The 21,990-nt window shown below is 38.3% G+C and overlaps 1 protein-coding gene across 1 annotated transcript in view; it reads right to left on the bottom strand.

Annotated features, from left to right (window-relative positions):
• The window catches only part of LOC136871754 (chitin synthase chs-2), a 286,502-nt gene that overhangs the window by 176,988 nt on the left and 87,524 nt on the right, over positions 1–21,990 (bottom strand). The window contains exons 4-8 of the mRNA XM_067145304.2: positions 19,153–19,446; positions 16,334–16,582; positions 15,254–15,453; positions 9,950–10,100; positions 9,029–9,231 (exon numbers count right to left, since the gene is read on the bottom strand). Of these exons, the coding sequence (XP_067001405.2) occupies positions 9,029–9,231; positions 9,950–10,100; positions 15,254–15,453; positions 16,334–16,582; positions 19,153–19,446 (1,097 nt within the window). The remainder of the gene's footprint in view (positions 1–9,028; positions 9,232–9,949; positions 10,101–15,253; positions 15,454–16,333; positions 16,583–19,152; positions 19,447–21,990) is intronic.

Raw genomic sequence — 21,990 nt, 5'->3', positions numbered from 1 at the left:
AATATAAATGGTCCGTTATTGGACATTATAAATTTTCCAGCGAACTCATTCCTGGTTGCCAGCGTTTCACCCCCGTGTGCTAAGTTGGGCTCATCAGTTGGTACTTACTACACCCACCAAGACGCATGGCTAGTGCATACCGTGGAGGCAACTGCGTAGGCTACTTGGAGCCACCAGCAGTGCCAATGCACTATGAGAGACCTTGTCTCCTTACCAATAATTTGGGACAAATATTTCAGGTTCCCTATGGGAATCAACCTCTATATCATCTGATGGCCAAGCAAGCATCAATGTTTGGTAAGGAGACAAGGTCTCTCATAGTGCATTGGCACTGCCAGTGGCTCCAAGTAGCCTACGCAGTGGCCTCCATGGTATGCACTAGCCATGGATCTTGGTGGGTGTGCTAAGTACCAACTGATGAGCCCAACTTAGCACATGGGGGCAAAATGCTGGCAACCAGAAATGAGTTAGCTGGAAAATTTATAATGTCCAATAACGGACCATTTATATTGGTATTATTGTCATACAAATTCGAGACAAAGCTCGTTTTAAGGCTCATGACGCAAAAAACGAAATTCGGTATATGGGCCCCGGAAACCATGTTTTATTGAGATATTGGCATTACAATACCCTGCTCTAGGAATTGTATGATGAAAAGACCAGTCATAACCATGGCAACATCTGCTCAAGGATTCTACAGTAGAATACAGGCCTGGTGTTCGAAGTAGGCACGTTCGTAAAATGTAGGCTAGGCCAAGGAGAGATAATGCTACATATATGACTGTCTGGATAAAAGCACTGTGGAGGTAAGGCATCAGGAGGTTGAGGTGGAGAGGAGGTGGCATATAAAGATAATCGAAAATAGTGTTGAATCCATAGGTTTTGGGGATGGTGAGATGAACAGTGTCATTCCAATTGTCGTTTAAGTCCAAGTTCAGCCCCCATTGGCATGAGGGATGAGAAGATGTGAAAAAAGTCCAAAATGACAGAGATTATGGATGTAAAAGTAATAGAAAATTACCAATATTAAAGTAAAATTCATCGTTTTCGGGGTCGCTGAGATGAACAGTGACACTGCTTTAAGTCCAAGTTCAGCTGCATCGGTATAGGTGTTGAAAAGGGGTGAAAAAAAATATCCAAAATAATGAATGAATGTGTGTATGTTTCCAGCATAATTCTCAACCAAATATAGTACACATACGGCTTGCTATCTGAAAAAATGACTGTGAGGACAGGACTCCCCTAACACTGTGACTATGGATGTCATTTAAGTCATAGATCCAGCCCGATCGGATGGACAGCTCTCAGTACTTGGTATGGATATAAATTACTATCTCGAAAAGGTACTGTAGGGGTAAGACACCTCTAAGGGAGGGAGTGATGTGTAAAATAATAAAATAAACAGCCAATATTAGTGTTGAATCCACAGTTTTTGGGGTCACTGAGATGAATAGTGACATTCCGGATATTATGTTTAAGTCCAAGTTCAGCACCTATCGGCATGGTGATTCAGAAGAGGTGAAAAAGAAAATGTCCAAATTAACCGAGATTAGTGCTGATTACAGTAAAATGAAAATGTTAAAGGGCCACCTTTTCAGTACCATGAATGTTTATTGATGTGAGTAAATATCACATAACGTTTAAAGAAGATTGGTACTAGTTTCGATGCTCATTGCGCGTCATCATCAGCCAATGAATCAATTGAGCAAAATACAACTTATTAAATAGCAATATATAACACATGATAGCACCTACAAGACAAATATTAAACTATGACTATAACAATGAAAGCAAATCAGAGAAGGTAACACAATTGTTAGGGTATGATACACGAGAAAATAGTCCAGCTTGAGGTTTGTAGAACATGAGGTGTATCTATATACAACACTTGAATGCACCTGCTAAGGCAAATTTTAAATGTAATGTTAAAATGATGAGGGTAAGTTGCATATGACCATCTAAAATACATGACAGCACCTATAAAGTCACTGTTAGATTATAACCAGTTGAAATGATGAGGTGCGTCTGACCGTAAAATATAAAATTCAGTATGTAAAGTCGGGGAATAAGGAACTACAGTCTACGCTATAAATAATTTTGTAAGACGCCCTAATATCACAGAGTCGAAAGAAAACTTTTTTTTTTTTTTTTTTTTTTTTTTTTTTTTGCTAGTTGTTTTACGTCGCACCGACACATATAGGTCTTACGGCGACGATGGGACAGGAAAGAGCTAGGAGTGGGAAGGAAGCGACCGTGGCCTTAATTAAGGTACAGCCCCAGCATTTGCCTGGTGTGAAAATGGGAAACCACGGAAAACCATTTTCAGGGCTGCCGACAGTGGGGTTCGAACCTACTATCTCCCGAATACTGGATACTGGCCGCACTTAAACGACTACAGCTATCGAGCTCGGTGAAAGAAAACTAAATGTGAAGGCATACAATATAGAAAGGTCATAACATTCATCAACAATAACATTACATTGACCATTGTTTGTTGTGCTTTATGTCTTCTATTGCCACATCTCCGATATGTGGGATTACTGCTGTATACAAGGTATTTTCTTTTGAATTTGTTTTACGTCACTCCGACACAGATAGGTCTTATGGCGACAATGGGATAGGAAAGGGCTAGGAGTGGGAAGGAAGCGGCCCTGGCCTTAATTACGGTAGAGCCCCAGCATTTGTCTGGTGTGAAAATGGGAAACCACAGAAAACTATCTTCAGGGCTGCCGACAGTGGGGTTCGAACCCTACCTCCCAGATGCAAGCTGACAACTGCGCGCCTCTAACCGCACAACCAACTCACCCGATTGTATCGAGTATAACCACCTGCTTGAATATTGGCAGGAAGTAGCTGGGGAGTTAGATAACTTTGTTCTTTAGCATGCCATTCCTCTGGTTCATAAATTTCCGGATATTACTGCTACATAACACACTGGTTCATCATAGCATTCGAGCTATGCAATCCCTACTCTGAGGCACTGTTTGGAATGAGCAGCGTGCATATTTAACGGAATAATGGCAAAGGAGTATTCACGGCCGTCAATGGCCTGGTCATTCCAGTACGGAAACTTTGGACTGTTAGATCGGCAGCGTTGTACTGTTCGTTAAAAGTGAGAAAATGCGCGGTTCTTCATTTGATTGAGTATTTTATATGATAACATCGCTTTTAATCGCTACATTCCTACTGACATTTCTGTAATGGCGTAAGTTGACTTCAGTTACGAAAACCACAAAGTCTTTCTGAGAATCCTGTAGCGAAGCACGGATACATCAGCTAGATCTATATAACTTCAGTTATGTAGTATTTGTCGATAGGACCACTAATAACACAAATATTTGAGGATTAAATTTTAGGCCTTCCCCTAAACTACCATTTCACTCATCGTGAATATAATTATTTATGGCTTAGATTGTAGCAACTTATTACCCGACTTTGCATACCGATTTTCATTATGATAGGACCACTAATAACAAATAATTGAGAATTATTTTTAGGCCTTCCCCTAAACTACCATTTCTCTCAGTGTGAATAAGATTATTTATGGCCTAGATTGTAGAGACGTTTTCCCCGACTTTGCATACCGATTTTCATTAAGATAGGACCATTAATAACATAAATATTTGAGAATTAAATTTTAGGCCTTCCCCTAAACTACCATTTTTCTCAGCAAATAAGATTAGTTATAGCTTAGGTTGTAGCAACTTATTCCCGGACTTTACATACCGATTTTCATTAAATTCTCTTCAGCCGTTTTCTCATGATGTGTATACATACATACAGATAGAAATTACGGAAAAATAAAAAGTGCATTGAAACAGACTTTCAACGTATTAGGTCGTGTTACGTACATGTAGTACGTATTGAAGAGATGTTAAGTACAGAACAAAAATGGCCAGCCGGGCACCAGTGGGATCCGAACCCACAACCTCCCACTGGTGTCCGGCTGGCCATTTTTGTTCTGTACTTAACATCTCTTCAACACGTACTACATGTACGTAACACGACCTAATACATTGAAAGTCTGTTTCGATTACAAATGCGTTCGTGAAAATTCGATATGCATTAAAAAGTGCATTTCCTTGTTACTATGAACACGACCAATACAGAAATACCATTCCTTTTAAATTCTGATCAATGTACAGACAAAACTCTTATTTTATATATATATATATAGATAGATTTTGTTTGTGCCAATCAAATGTGCACATATTGAATAAATGCTTAGATCACAGTCTGTAATAAAAATGTATACTCTACCATAGTTAAAATTGGTAAATGAATAATGTCGTTATTACAATTATCTAAGTAAAATGGGGCTAAGATTTGTTTGCAGCACTTCAAAAACAGATATACTTTGATATAAAACTTGAGTCTGCCGTCTTAGTGATGTAGTGTCTCTTATGGACTATTGTTTATGTGGCTTTGATTAGGAGAGAACATCCCTTAATTCAAGTAATTTGATTCGATTGATCATGAGCTGATGGTATCGATCTGTGTGGTGATATAGGATGTCTAAAGTGAAAGAAGAAAAAGTGGTGTTAGAGATTATCTACTGAATTGTCGAAAGTATATAAGGTTATTTACATGATTTACTCTCTTGCTTCCCGGGCTGGTTGCCTGTGGCCCTATTGGAGGTGCTCTGTGTATTGCTCCTTGTTCTACGAGGGCTGATGTTGGAAGTAAAGGAGAGGAGGTTTAGAGAGGTGAAGGGGAAGTTTGGAGGGGTAGAGTGGATGGGAGGGGGTGTGTCCTGAGAGGTTCTGAGTATGTGTTTTTGTTGTTGATTAATGATATCTTTCAACTACTGATTTTTGATTAAGGGAATAATGCTGATTATGCAGTTTTTAGGGTCCCTCAGCTGATTGGTGACAGTCCCAGTGACAGTTGGAATCATATACATCATAGGCCTATCTACAATGTAACGCATAAATACATTACGTTACAACTTATTTGTTTGTAAGGATCAACTACTTTCCAGACAATCTGGGCTGCCACAAGGAAATACTTTAATGCAAAACTAAAAAATCCCAAACTAAAACATAAAATTATATGCATAACAATATTCATAAATCTACAAAAGAGTTCATAAACTATCAAACAAAGTCACAATAAAGAAAACATTAAAAAATCATTTCATTCAGGTACACGGAATATTTCTTCTAATTTTCTGGAAAAAATATATAAGTTCTGCCGTATTTTTTCTTCATTGTTATGTATGTACATAATAGTAATTGTAATTCAGTAAAGAAATATGATTATCAAAAAAGCAGCTGGAGTTACCATGTGTTTTGGAGTAACTTCGGCCACCGTATAAATAACTCAACAATGAAGTTTCCTCCAACTTAGTGTTACTTCGGCCACCGTAAAAGTTTTTTAAAAACTTGTAAAACACCCTATATCAATAATCGGCAAACAAATTAAAACCATTCAGGGTAAAATAGACATATAATGATCAAATTTACAAGATATTTCCAAACAACTTACGTTTTCCCCAAAGAAGAAACAAGTTTATTTAAGCTTATAAGCATTGAATGATATAAAAGTTATATATTATATTATGTAACTATTTTTAATAGCATGAAAGATAATCAAGATCACAAAATCATATTCTCTTGAGTCCAATGTATGAAGAAAGAAACAAGTTGAAAAAAGAAAATACTTTTGGATTGTTCTCACAATACACTGGTGTCTATATTATAATATATCTGGCCTGTCAATTAAGGTCTTGAATTTTTATCGCCCACGTCTGACTGGATCACGAGCTTCCAATTTCCTCACAATATCATATTTTTGGACGTCACACTCATCATCAATAACTGGGAAGGTGAAGTACACATCCTTTCTAGCTTTCTTCCTCAAAAACTTCACTACCAAGTGCTCTCCAGTTTCTTTAACTTCTCCAACATAAAATCGCTGAATTTTGTCCTTGAAAAATGTTATAAGTGCGAAGTTTTCTACTTCATATTCATCAATCTCATCTACTTGCATTTCCAAACTTGCTGTCTTGACTTCAGTTGAAATTCTCTCTCCTTGGCTGCAAAGTTCATCATTTTCTTCAACCTGCTCCTGTTCATCTTGGGGTTGCTCTATTATGTGGTTTGTGGTTACACTTCGTCCAGGCCTCACATTCAGCCGTTTTCCTTTGAATCTGGAATTATTATTCTCTCCTAATCGAGATGTCTTCAGGAGATTCGTGAATTATTCGCTCCATGACTTTTCCGAACTCTGATTTTCGGTAAAGTCAGGAAGTCTTTTCAGGACAGCATCTCTATTTAGAGGAGCTCTGAAGCCAGATTTCAGACTAGTTTTCAACCTTTCATCTCCTATATCCTCCAGGGCCACCTTGAAAACTCTGGGAAATTGTGTTTTAGGTAGTGTTCCTCTATTCTTTCCATTTGTTCAGTTGTTTCCTCCAAGACATTTTAAGTGGACGGAAATGTGCAATATCCAATGGCTGTGTTAGATGAGTTGAATTTGATGGTAGGAGTACAAACAATATATTGTTGTTCTCACACTGTCTGATCACTTCCATTGAAAGATGGCTGGACAGGTTGTCACCTATTATTACTTTTTTACCAGCTAACTTCTTGAGATATTGTAGAAAACCGTTCCTCAAAAATGGCCACATCAAACTAACCACTTTCATTTCTGTTATAATGTGCACGATCGAGCACATATGGAGGCTACAACTCTCCTGAGCCTGTTCTTGCCAACATGACAGTAGTTCCACTCTTTGATGAGTCAGTAATCCTCTGAGGGTGTTTACTTCCTCTTATTACAATCACTTTAACTTTACCCGGATCATCTACAAAATTAGTTTCATCGTAGTTTACAATATCTTCTGGAGGAATTCTGTCCAGTGATGTTTCTAAGTTGTCAAAGTATTCACCAATTTCTACTGATCCTACGGAGGCTCTAGCATGATTGATATTTTCCACAAAGTGAAACGATAAATCTCGATGTCTATCAAGAAAACTTTTGAGCCAGTCTGCACCAGGCACATTATCTTTGAAGATGGAAATTGTTTTTTCTTCTCTGTCTAGACAATCCTTCACCACAATTCTGATGTCTCCAGGTGTTAACGGACATCCCCATACAGGACACATAGTAAGTCCATGAATGAGGTCGGCTTCTTTCTGAAAACAAACACCAGAGATGACAGGTAAATAAAAAATCTCGGTCAGCAATACCGTGGGGGGTATAAAAGAAGTAGATACATATAAGTGTCAAAGCAAACCTCAGCTGAAAGAATGCATGGACGTCCTATTTTTCCCATGTGCTTCTTGTTCAGCTTGTCTTGCGGGGTCGATCGTGGAACAGCATATTTCTCCAAGGCTTATCGAATCCTTATTTTACCTTCCTTTATCACTTCTAATGTGTTTTTTTTTTTTTAGGTAAACGGGATTGTAATTCCAATACCCGCACCCGCCTAAAACTTTCTTGTATCCTCTTGGCATGGCCGAAGTTACCCTGGAAGAGGACAACTTTTATCACAAAACTATTCCATGAAAAACCTATTTGAATAAAATACATCAAATTCAGTTGATCAGTTACCAGACATACTTACTTTCTAACACCATAAACTGCTGGAGTAGATGCTGGGGCTGGAGAACAGTTTGTTTTCCAATGTTACCCAACAGGAAAATAATCGGTGCTGTGAAATAAATCGCTTTACTCGACAATGAGCCTGCCTATATTCCTTGAACTAGCGAGTGTCGATAGAGCATTCTATTGCACGCGTATTTTAGTTGTTGCAAGTGATTCGTCTTTTATAGTATAGCGGGCAGGAAAAATCAGTGTTGCCATGTGTCAGTGGCTGAATTTACGCTGGATGGCCGAAGTTACCCTGTTTCACGGTAATACAAGTACTAAAAGTAAAAAGTGTGAAAGAGAAAATGATCAAAATGACCAAGACTGTAGATGTATGTGTTTACAGTATCCTCCAGAATAGCTCTCAACCAAACTTCGTACAAATATGAATTACTATCTCGAAAGATACTGGAGGCGTAAGACACCTTTAGCAAACCTAGGCGAGGGAATGACATACAAGAATAATTGAAAACGACCAATATTAGCATCAAATCCACTCTTTCCATGGTCAATGAAATGTATTGTGACACTCTAGATGCTGTTTAAGTACCAATTCAGCTATATGGGCATAATGAGAAGTGATGATGAATGTCCAAACTGACTGACATTAGTTTAATTAACTAGAAACAAAGTAATCTATAATTGAAACTTGAAATTAAACACATAACAAAAACTCTTAAACTATATTAAAATAACAGTCAACGTCACAGTAAAGAAATCTACAAAAATTTGCTTCACACATAATTAACAGGTAATAAAATACCTAAAAGAAAATAATCAATATAGTGCACGAGCAGTGCTGGGTAATATAGCTAGTAAAACATACAAGCAGAAAAACATAAGGATTACATTAGACCTATTGAACGAAATATTAATTATTTAATGTTTTAAATTCAGGAACCATACCTATAGGCCTTAATATATTTAAGACAGATATTTTTTTTAAAGTTCTAAATGCCAAAATATAATTTTAAATAGTAACTAACTGCCTGCCATTAGGTACTTTTTGTCATTGTGACAACCAGCAAATGCTCAAAGAAGATTTTCAAGCAAACAATATAAAAGAGGAATAGTTTGTTTATTTTTAATTTCTCACATCCTTTACAGGCAGAAGCTATTTCTCAATTTGTGATTTACTACACATTGCCATGGACAAAAATTATTGATTTACTTGTTTCCAATCTTGTTTACACATGCCATGCCGAACTTGGTTTCCTACTCATGTATTTGTCCCTGATTATGCTGGCGGTTCTCCTTAGTCAAGAATTCCTCAATTACGTTTAAGTCTTTTCCCTATAGCAAGTGACTCGAGGGCAGATCGTTTAAAAAGAAATACAATATTATTGTTGTATACTCAAAAAAGGCACTTAAATAGAAAAATATCAGATTTGGTACTTATTCATTTGTGATTTAATGTTGAGTTGATGGTACCTACCTCTCTAGAGATGAAATCAGTCAGGAAATAGAGAGGTGGAGACTCGAAGAACAAGTAGTCTGGTATTACATCATGGAAGAAACATGGATCACGATTTCTCACTCCACAGGCAGCAATAAGGAGAGAGATTGACACAGGGGTGGTTAAGTTCACAGGGAATGCATAGCTGAAGCCTTGAATCATGATCTTGCAGGCAAATTTTCCTGTTCCAGACAATGAATACAGTCATTTGTATTTAGGAGATATGGTACTGGTAAATGTGAGCTTGTTGTAATAGATTTTTTAAATGTTCAGACTACAAAAATCCGTTACTTATGTTATGATATGAACTTGTGAAATTATTATTTAGTTTATTCTGAAAAAAGTGGATCCTTCCTTACTGATAAAGTGACCATGGATGTCCAGGATAACTATGCTTAGATCCAAAGCTGAACTGGGATGCTTACATGGGTTTTAAGTAAACTAGGCCTATCAGGAGTAGTGTATCTTTTGAGATCTATCAGAGATGAAGTTCCCAGTAAACATCTTTTAAATGCCTTTTAAATCCTATAAAATGGTATTCTACTGTGGGAAACTGCACTTTCACTTCTCCAGAACAAAGCATTACACATTACAATAAAATCTCCTATGACTGTACATTGCAGGTTAATTTTTATTATTCACTGAACAGCATTTACAACCATGATTAATTTCTGTAAAGTCTACAGTATATTCTACATCAATTACAGGCTTATTCTGGAAAATAAGATCATTATTCTTGTTTTTTTGTTTTTTTAATCTTGTTTTGCTTTTAAAGAGGTTTTTAGAACCTGACAATGAAAATATCATGTGACAGGTGCTCATATCAGATTGGAGAATAGTCAGACTACAGAAATTAATCTTGTTTGTGGATATTGCATTAATTCTAGACAAAAGACTTACCAAATATGTAACATAAATAAGCTGACAGTATCTGGATGATGAGTACGTAAATGGCAGTGTTGTGCCAGGCGTCAACGTCTTCTCTATCACCAACAGGAATAGCATCTGAGAAATCAGGAATGATACTCGTACCACTCATGATTGGTTTGACCTGGTAGAGTAAAATAACAGCTACAGTAAAAAATAACAATAACCTTGTTTTAGGTAGGCCTTGTCTGTGTCTGTTTCTAGTCAGAAGTTTTATTAAATGATTTATTCTACTAGGGCTAAACATTTCAGAAACATTGTTCCATTATCAGGTGGTGAAATGGTGACATGTAATTGTTTGTATGAAATAAATTTCATGGTTTAAAGCTCATACTGACGGTGATTAATTATAAATATTTTGAGGGATGTCCATCTTTTTTCAATACTAAAAACCATGTATTCACTTATGAAAACACAATATTATGTCAAGTAGGACATGCTTCATCTTCAGATACTTAATGAAGTAGGAACAGTTCCAAAAGACATAGAAAGATATACCGTACATTGAATAAATTTGTAGATACTCTGTCCACTAATAGTCTTAAGAAAATGTCATTATAATGTCTCACATTAAAAAGTCTCTAGAAACATGATTCTTGATGTCGAAGGACAGTCAAACAAGCCTATGCAGGCCAAACATGTTATTATTATTATCATCATAATTACACTTAAAGTCCAACTGATTATATGAATATATAAAATTTGTGTCCATAAAAACGTATGGGTATGTGTGTTGACATTTTTAAAATGCAGTGGAATGTTCTTAAACAAGCAAATTATTACATTTGTTTATGTAGCTGGTTGGAACAGTGGGAGATGGGGAGAACTCCTCTCAAAAATTCAAGCGGGGAAAGTTCCTGAAGGATCAAACTGGTAAAGAGAACATCGGAACCATGTGACCTTGCTGTGGCGGGGAGGCTTGTGCATTCCAATGAAGTAGGTAGCTAAATCTTAGGTGCGATTGTTTTGGATGGGTACCTGTCGAGAGACCAGACCAAAGAATGGTTTAGTGAAAGATGGATAGCAGCCTTTCGGAAGTTGCGAGGGGAGCAGTCTGATGATTGACTGATATGGCCTTGTAATGATATTTAACATGGATTAGTTTTGTACATAATGCTATACAGCTGCAATGGAAAATTACAGCTGTAACTAATTCCCAAGGACATGTAGCTCTATCTGTATGAATGGATGATATACTGATGATGGCTTCTTTCTGGATAAAATATTCCAGAAGTAAGTAAAATATTCCTCTATTCAGATCTCTGGGAGGCGGATTACATGAAAGGGGGCAATCATCAGAAAGATGAATACCGGTATTGACATTTTGCAAATTGGAGCATGGTATGTTAGAAGATTGAATCATTGCGGTACCGGTAGGTTAGAGAATCTGAAGTGGCTAGAGTAAATTTAGATGTAGTTGGTATAAATGACATCGCAGGAAGAGCAGGACTTCTGGCCAGGTGACTAGAGAATTATTAACACAAAATTAAACGGGAAATGCAGGTGTTGGGTTAATAATGTATAAGAAAATGGGGTAGCGGATAAGCTACTATGACTAGCATAGTGAACAGATTACTGTTGTCAAGATAGACACCAAGCCAATGTCCACCATAATAGTGCAGGTCTATATGCCTACTACTTCAACAGATGATGAAGAAATGCAAAGAATATATATCGTACTGTAAAAGGAGATGAAAATCTAGTTGTGACTGAAGACTGGAATGCAATGGTAAGCCAAGGAAGAGGAGGTAATGTAGTAGGATAATTCAGAATGGAACAAAGGAATGAAAGAGGAAGTTGCGTGGTAGAATTTTGCACCAATCATAATTTAGTCCTTGCTAATACTTGGTTCTTGGTTCAAACTCCACAACAATGGCTGTAGATCTATACATGGACAAGACCTAGAGACACTGGAGGGTATCAAATAGACTTCCTTATGATGAGGTAGAAATTCAGAAACTAGGTGTTGGATCACAAGACCTTCCCAGGACCACACATGGACTCTGACCAAAACCTGCTGGTCATGAAATGCTGTCTGCAGTTGAAAAAAAGGAAAGAATGCAAGGAGATGGGATCTAGACAAGTTGAAGAGTGAGATTGTTGCAAGGAACATGTTGCATAAGGACTAAACAAAAAGGCTGAAGAAATGCAATGGATGAAGAGTGGACAGTTGTGAAGAATGAGATATGTTAGTCTGTTGAAGAAAGGGGTACAAAAAAGGCAAGATCAAGTAAGAATCAGTGGATAACTCATGAGATACTAGACCTGTTTTGATGAATGGTAGAAGTAAAAGAATTCAAAGAACGAGGAGGGCAGAAAAGAATATACAGTAGATGATTAAGGAATGAAGTAGATAAAAGTGTGGGACAGCTAAGGATTAATGGATGAAAGATGGATGTTGAAGGTTGTATGATTGCATGAAAGGTACAGTGGATGCTGCATATAAGAAAATCAATATCTTAGCAGAAAATAATGTCCCACAACAGTTAATAGATAATATATACAACATGTACAGTGACAACCTTATTGCAATAAAGTTAGGTAATCACCAGACTGAATGGGAACCGATCAGCAGAGGTGTGAGACAAGCTTGTGGACTTTCTCCTTTGATGAACAACATAATACAGGAATGGAGGCATGAAAGGCATGGATCAATCCCAGTCAGCAGATCTAGATGCCATACTCTTTGCTGATGATATTGCATTGGTAGCATCATCAGAAGATGATCTTCAGTGGTCAGTATTTAATCTCCAGAAAGTCTCTTCAAAATTTGACATGATCATTTCACCACAAAAGAGTAAAATAATGGCCTTTAAGGGGAAGGATCCTATCCCCAGTAAAATCTGTTTAGATAATAACATTTTGGAAAGAGTCAACAAATTCATTTATCTGGGATACAATTTATCTTACCAAGGGAAAATTGATATCTCTGCAAAAATAACCAAATTTACCAGAACAACAGGAATCACAAATCATATCATGAAACCATCTCTTGCCCAAAAACACACTTGCTTACGTCTTTATAACACTTTATCCAGACCAACCCTTTGCTACATCAGTGAGGCATGGACAATAAGAACTCAAAACATTTCCAGAATTACAGCACGTGAAATGATGTTCATGCATAGAACAGCAGGCTATACAAAATGGGATCGTATAAGAAATGAAGATGTGCTTAAGGGACTGAATGTGAAACCAGTAATCAATTACATCTATGCTTACGAAGAAAACGGGAAATAATAACAATATAATGGTCCGTTATTGCACATTATAAATTTTCCAGCTAACTCATTCTTGGTTGTCTGCGTTTCGCCCTCGTGTGCTAAGTTAGGCTCGTCAGTTGGGACTTAGCACACCACCCAAGACGCAAGGCTAGTGCATACCGTGGAGGCCACTGCATAGGCTATTTGAAGCCACCAGCAGTGCCAATGCACTATGAGAGCTATGTCTCATTTCCAAAAATAGATGCCTGCCTGGCCATCAAATGATGTAGATGTTGATTCCCATAGGGAACCTAAAATATTTGTCCCGAATGAGTAAATTTATAATACCAATATAATGGTCCGTTATTGGACATTATAAATTTTCCAGCTAACTCATTCTTGGTTGCCTGCGTTTCGCCCTCGTGTGCTAAGTTAAGCTCGTCAGTTGGGACTTAGCACACCACCCAAGACGCAAGGCTAGTGCATACCGTGGAGGCCACTGCATAGGCTATTTGAAGCCACCAGCAGTGCCAATGCACTATGAGAGCTATGTCTCATTTCCAAAAATAGATGCCTGCCTAGCCATCAAATGATGTAGATGTTGATTCCCATAGGGAACCTAAAATATTTGTCCCGAATGAGTAAATTTATAATACCAATATAATGGTCCGTTATTGGACATTATAAATTTTCCAGCTAACTCATTCTTGGTTGCCTGCGTTTCGCCCTCGTGTGCTAAGTTAGGCTCGTCAGTTGGGACTTAGCACACCACCCAAGACGCAAGGCTAGTGCATACCGTGGAGGCCACTGCATAGGCTATTTGAAGCCACCAGCAGTGCCAATGCACTATGAGAGCTATGTCTCATTTCCAAAAATAGATGCCTGCCTAGCCATCAAATGATGTAGATGTTGATTCCCATAGGGAACCTAAAATATTTGTCCCGAATGAGTAAATTTATAATACCAATATAATGGTCCGTTATTGGACATTATAAATTTTCCAGCTAACTCATTCTTGGTTGCCTGCGTTTCGCCCTCGTGTGCTAAGTTAGGCTCGTCAGTTGGGACTTAACACACCACCCAAGACGCAAGGCTAGTGCATACTACCGTGGAGGCCACTGCACAGGCTATTTGAAGCCACCAGCAGTGCCAATGCACTATGAGAGCTATGTCTCATTTCCAAAAATAGATGCCTGCCTGGCCATCAAATGAAAACGGGAAATGTCATGTCCAAAGGATGGAATCTGGAAGACTACCAAAGGAGATCCTACGCTCAACCAAGAGGACAGAGATCTATAGGATGTCCAATGAAGCGATGGAAAGAAAATGCAAGACCGTAACAGGACACACGGCCCAATATTTGGAAGGACGATGATGATGACATAACCTCTCCAGCCCAAATGCCAACCTCACCTTCCCGAAATGAACAAACCTATTCCCACAGATGAGGCCCTGTCGACGGAGTCATGGCGGTATAACTGTTACATCAATTACGGAGGGAATGCTGTAATTTCAGCTAGTCCATTAGCTGAGAGGTGGCAGCCCCACCAATTGTCTTACTTCCTTCAGGCTAGCAACCCGTTGGAAGGACATTTGATTGCTTTCAAGTCTTGCAAAAAGAAAAATGCGAGACCGTAATGGGCCACACGGCCCAATACTTGGAAGGATGATGATGATGATGATGATGATGATGATGACATAACCTCTCCTGCTCAAATGCCAACCTCACCTTCCCGAGATGAACAAACCCGTTCCCATAGACGAGACCTTGTCGACGGAGTCACGGCGGTATAACCATTACATCAATTACAGAGGAAATGCTGTAATTTCAGCTAGTCCATTAGCTGAGAGGTGGCAGCCCCACCAATGGTCTTACTTCCTTCAGGCTAGCAACCCGTTGGAAGGACATTTGATTGCTTTCAAGTTTTGCAAAAAGAAAAATGCAAGACTGTAACGGGACACATGGCCCAATACTTGGAAGGGAGGTGATGATGATGATGAACTTCTCTGTACAGGTACTCCTTTGCTTTGGGACTGATATTATACATATACTTCGTTATACATTTTGACTTACCTCTGAAACTGTGATTTTATGTTCTGAGAAGGCTTTTGGAATCAAGCTGAATAAATGCGAAACAGATCCTTCTTGTAGTTGGAGGATAAGGAGGACAGAACAGAAGAAGCACAGCATTTTCCACATGGAGATGAAAAGATAGGTAAAATATCGGGTCTTCTTCAGTCTTTCCATGATTTTTCCTAGGGATTTTGCAAAACCTGTAGAAAAATCATAAGAGTTAGTTAAAATACTTTAAACCTTTGATGTGAAAGGAGTAGAATAAGAGACAGGAGCTGCATGAGAGAATTATACAAACAACATAAAAATAAATTTTCTGGTTTGAAAAAATTCAAAATAATGTGCATAACGGGAACTTAGTTGTAAGCTTTCATATCCATGAATGATCAGAATGTTAGTTGCTTTGCCTAACTGTGAAGCATAAATGGCATTTTCCACACTTTCACAATGACTGGTTGGTTCCTAATCGTTTACCCTCCAGGGTTGGTTTTCCCCTCGTACTCAGCGAGGGATCCCACCTCTACAGCCTCATGGACAGTGCTTGGAGCGTGAGACTTTGGGTCAGGGATGAAACTGAGAAGGAGGACCAGTACCTTGCCTAGGCTGCCTTACCTGCTATGTTGAACAGGGGCCTTGTTGGGGGATGGGAAGATTGGAAGAAATAGACAAGAAAGAGGAAAGAAAGCAACCGTGGTCTTAAGTTAGGTACCATCCTGGTATTTGCCTGGAGGAGAAGTGGGAAACCACGGAAAACCACTTCAAGGATGGCCGAGGTGGGAATCGAAGCCCCTGTACTCAGCTGATCTCCCTAGGTTGAGTGAACTCCGTTCCAGCTCTCGTACCAAATTTCAAATTTTGTGGCAGAACCCTGATCTCCGGGGGCTGGAAGCAAATCACACTAACCACTATACCACAGAAGCAGATGACTATGAACAAAATTTGCTTGAATGTACAGAAGCAGATGACTATGAACAAAAAATAAACTATTTGCTTGAATGTACTGACTGTTTCCCATGTGGCCTGGTTCTCACTCAGACTGATTATATGTGTTACGGTATGAAATAATTCTCCTGTACTCACCAAGAGGAGACTCTTTTGCCACACACACGTAGTTCTCCCACCAGCCGCAGGAGATAAGGAACACAGTTGCAGGGATGAGCCATAGTTCTGGTTTCTGGCGGCCTTCCAGTAACGGCCACACTACAAAACCAGTGGCTTGGGCAGCCAAGGCGATTAGATCAATGATGACTTTAAAGAATCGGCCTGTCTCTTTGTTCAGTCGTTCGTTCGTTTGTTCATTTGTTTGTTTGTTCGTTCTTGATATCATTCCTAGAACAAAAATTAGTCATATGAACTTACAGTAATTCCAGATTACTATAAAAACTTTTGTTTGCTATTAGATTTGAATACACTTTCAAACGGCAAACAAGCTTGTAGTTTTATAAAACTGATGGTATCCTGATCAAAGTCACAGAACCTCCAGATTTATATGGAATCCAATACCATTACCACTAATATCACAAAGGATTGGGAGTTTCTTGGCACACCCGTCGAGAACAGCTGAAGGAGAAACATGAAATTGTATCACATATTTGTTTTGTTCTGTATGGACTGTATAGTAGAAGAAAAATTATATAATTGGTCCTCATCAGTCAAGACAAGTGTGTCTGGAAAGAAAAATTTAAGAAAACTGACACAGTTGGTAGCGAATTCAGCCCCGTTGGGCCGCCCTCAACCTTAAAAATAGAATATAAAATTAATGAATACTCGAAAAACACAACACTATAAGTTCGATTTTTCATAGGAAAGCCTGAAATATATTAAATTTTGAGTTTGATATTTCATAGGAATGTTGGTGTTGTGTTTTTTTTAGTGTATTATGTCATATCTTATAATATTGTCTAGTGTTTTTTTGAGTGTTTTATATCATGTCTTGTAGTATTGTACAGTATTTCAAGTTTGATTTTTCATAGGACTTTTAGTGATGTGTTTCTTTGAGTGTTTTATATCATATCTTATAATATCGTATAGTATTTCAAGTTTGATTTTTCATAGGACTTTTAGTGTTGTGTTTTTTCAAGTGTTTTATATCGTATTTTACAGTAACTTATAGTATATGTATTTGATGATGATGGTGATGGTGGAGGTGGTGGTGCTTTTTGTTTAAAGGGGCCTAATATCTAGGTCATTGGCCCCTAATGGTACAAGATGAGACAAAATATAATGACAATTAAAATTCCAAATTTCATCCAATGACAGAATTCAAAACATCATGATGATGAAGAATGAATTAATGGATATGAATTTAAAATAATCAGTGGGTTCAACTCACAATATTGAAAGTTAAAATAATTCCAAAATCCATCCACTGACTCTAATTCAAAAAAACTATAATGAACCGTGATTATGAACTTATAGCAAACAGTGGATCTGACCCACGATGTCCCACTTTCCCATAAAATAACTTAAAACAATGGTATAAACTGAGCAAGGAACTCCTTCCAAAGCAAAATCCTAAATCAATGATACTTGCTGTCCAAAATCCAGATCGCTGGCCCCTCATAATGGTACGGTTCTAATCGCTGGTAAAGTAGAACCATGGTGTTTCTCATGTAGCGGTACTAATCACAGGTAATGTACTACTCACAGGTAACATAGATTTATGATGTTCCTCACATAATGGCACCACTCATATATAACGCATACCCATGGTGTTTCTCACCTAGTGGTACTAATCACTGGAGCAGCCTGTGATGTTCCTCACATAGTGGTACTAATCATAGGCAATGTAATGTAGAATCATAGTATCGCTCATATAGTGGTACTAACTCACAGGCAATGCCCAGACCTGTGATGTTTCTCTTATAATGGTACTAATCACAGGTAACGCAAACCCACGGTGTTCCTCACAAAGTGGTACTAATCACAGGCAACATCTAGACCTGTGGTAATCCTCACATAATGGTACTAATTACAGGTAACGTAAAAACCCATGGTGTTCCACATGTAGTGGTACTAATCACGGGTACTTTAAACCCATAGTGATCCACCCCAATGATAATAATCGCAGACCCATGGTGTTCCTGACATAGTGGTCCTAATCACAAGTAAAGTCGACCCGTGTTGTTCCTCACACGTAATCTCATGGCTCAAGATCCATCATCCCTTGGTCACCCATTTTAGTTGCCTTTTACTACAGGCAGGGGATAAAGAAACCAAATCAAACCCCATGGCACTACAGCTCTTGAAGGGCCTTGGCTTACCAAGCAACCGCTGCTCAGCCCAAAGGCCTGCAGATTGCGATGTGTCGTGTGGTCAGCACGACGAATCCTCTTAGCCATTATTCTTGGCTTTCTAAACCGGGGCCACTATCTCACTGTCAGATAGCTCCTCAATTCTAATCATATAGGCTGAGTGGACCTCGAACCAGCCCTCAGGTCCAGGTAAGAATCCCTGACCTGGCCGGGAATCAAACCCGGGGCCTCCGGGTAAGAGACAGGCACGCTACCCCTACACCACAGGGCCAGCTACAGGCAGGGAATACCATGGGTGTATTCTTCACCTGTGTCCCCCACCCACAGGGGGTCATATAGTATTTCAAGTTTGAATTTTCATGGGACTTCTTTTGTTCAAGTGTTTTATATTGTAACTTATAGTATCATATAGTAGGCCTATTTCAAGTTTGATTTTTCAGAAGACTTCTAGTATTGCGATTTTCTGTGTGTTTTATATCGTATCTTACAATATTTTTATGTTCTATTTTCAAGGCCGAAGAAGGCCCAGTGGGGCCGAAAGATGTATCAACTGTGTGAATTATTCCTATAATTGTATGATTAAGGTGGACCAATTATATAATTTTTCTTTTACTTTTGAAATGTAATTGGCGAGAAATATTTTACCTAAAAGACCTGGCATAAAACACACACAGTTGGTAAGCATGGCCCCCTTGATGACGTCCAAGTTGGGCAGGATGATGAAGGCCAGGAGCGCTACACCCACAGTGTGGAATGTCTCCATGATGAAAACGAGGAAGAATTCCACCATCGTAGGCTTGCTACTGGATTTGAAGATACATATCCTAATCGAACGGATCAATGTTCCCAGATCTGGCACCATGTACGCTATCATCAGGCACCACATCCACGCCACTCGCTCTTCGTCGGGGAGGCTGGCTACCAATAATTTTTCTCGACCTGAAACAAAATAACTTAATTATTCTGGAGAATCACTCAAAATGTATGAGTTTGACTATGGAAGAATTAAAATTAATTCTCTTAATCACACAGTAAAAGGAACTAATACTTGTTTTCAAAGTAGAGTTAATACACTAGTAGACTTGTCCTCTAAAATTTAAAAAATTGTGATTTTCAATCTATCGCACATTTTGCATCCTGAATTGGCGACTGCCAATGCCGGGTTCAATGGACATATACTGCGCAAGTGGCTGCACAGTTTGGATCACAAAGCCATGAGCTTGCATTAGGGAGATAGTGGGTTCAAACCACACTTTTGGTAGCCCTGAAGGTGGTTTTCCATGTTTCCCATTTTCACACCAGGCAAATGCTGCGGATCTACCTTAACTGAAGACACGGTCACTTCCTAAATGCATGTCAGTAGTGATTGATTGAATTGATTGAACTTCCTGTTCCTAGCCCTTTCCTATCCCATCACCGTCATAAGACGTATCTGCGTCGGTGCAACGTAAAGTAAATTTTTTATTTTTTTAAAAGTATTGGGTATGTAGATATCAAATGGCTTGGATTTTAGACAAAAACTTATTCTGTTCCTGAAGAGATAACTTAAAATGAAGTTGTATTTACATGTTTCATGTATTTATAATGTTAGAAATGGTGGTCCTATGGTGGTTAAAAATGCCTATATTCCTATAATTCCTCCCTAAATTGATTTAACATACTTTTAATTTATTCTGAGATACAAATATTTTCTGTCTCTTTTTCAGTATATTCTTGACATTTTTTAAAACAATATCTTAAACCCCACTCCCCAGTAGTCCTTCAGAACCTCCTGCAGTAAACATGCCCATAGGTAGAGCCCTGCGCGGATATACAAAATAATATCCGTATCCGCTCCGCATCTGCACTTCCTTCATCCGCACCCGCATCTGCGAATGGTTATCTGCATCCACAAAATGGTTATCTGTGGATAATTTAAATATTTAACTACAGTATATTACATCCAACGTATTGAAATGGATAGATCTGTTAACATAATACAATAGGCCAGACACCTGGCACCAGAACCCCTACAGTTGCAGGTTTATGAGGGATTTTCTCTTGTGACAACTAGCGACATATAGACCTTTGTTCCTTCCTTCCATTAATTGCGGGCAGGAGCCAGTTAGGCTTAGGTCAGATTTACGGGTTTATGGTTTCTCCTATACCAATGTCAAGGGTCACCTAACCACAAACAAAAACAAGAGTATACCTGAGTGAAAATCAATAAACGTCATTATTTTGAAATTATCAGCAAAATTATCCACACTACCATACAGGTTGTATCCGCCAAGACACTAACTTTGCGGATATCTGCGGATTATCTGCATCTGTGCAGGGCTACACATAGGCTGTGTGTCGCGATAGGGGAGACAGTGTCCATAATCCTGCTGGGAACAAACCTCTTCATTTCATTCTGTTACAACATTTTGGTGTTTCAGTTAGGGCAGTGTATGAATTATTCCAAAACTGTCAGCTTCCAAGTCGTCTTTAAGGCGACCGATGACTGAAATTTTCAACTTCTACAATTTTGCAGATCTCTGCATGAAATTTTGTGAGCACATTTGTGAAGGAAATATTACCTATTATACCAAGTTTCAAAGCAGTGGGTTGATTCAATCTTCTTCAATTATTATCTTTTGATATCTAGTTATGATTACAAGTAATGAAAATCATTTTATTTTCCGTATTGAAAGAATCTCAATAATAATATAAGAGAATTTATTGGACTCCAACCTATTCAATACATTACAGGATGTTAACATTTTTAGTTAAACATCGTTAAAATGGAGACATGTTTCGCCCTCCATGTGGGGCATCATCAGTCATATCAAAGCACCTCAAAATTAAACCAGACGTCTGGTTGGAAATTATGAACATAATATGTAAGAGAGAATACATTAAAAAACACGTACAAAGTCCTATCCTAAACGAAATAATAATAGACTAGTTACACATAGTAAAATACGCTAGTGGTTTCTTAATATTAAAATGAGGCCATCATATGCACAGTATAAAAATGAAAGTAATCAAAGTCTATATGATATTGAGTTCGATGGTAGTTCTACGTAGTATATACAAATGTTGGCAAAATAAAACACAATTTATAATTACTGTACACTTATTTATAATTGTTAAAATTGATGAGGTAATTTGTCTATTTGTAATTTGGCTCCAACCAAAATAATTCGCCCTAGGATTCCTGAGGTAGTCAACTCCGTTGGTCACTCTCTATTTGAATGGAGTGCACAGTGCAAGTGAACAGCTTTTGTTGATTATAAAATGAGGCTGTGCTAAGACAGAGTTAAAACAACACCGGCTTCAAATGAAGATAGTTAAAAACATCATTAGGTTCTTCCTAGTTGACTAAAGGTTTGCGTATATTTTGTTGTTGAAGTGTGGGAAAGTCAGTTGTTGGTTGAATGGGCAACGGTCGAAAATGTTGTGCAGTGCAATCGGTGTTTGAGCTGTCCTACATGTGAGGGAAATCTTGAAAGCTGTTGA

This window comes from Anabrus simplex, chromosome 4 (genome assembly GCF_040414725.1).
Source record: "Anabrus simplex isolate iqAnaSimp1 chromosome 4, ASM4041472v1, whole genome shotgun sequence".
Classification (NCBI taxonomy): domain Eukaryota; kingdom Metazoa; phylum Arthropoda; class Insecta; order Orthoptera; family Tettigoniidae; genus Anabrus; species Anabrus simplex.
The sequence above is the reverse complement of the archived record's forward strand: the minus strand, read 5'-3'. Positions and strand labels throughout refer to the sequence as shown.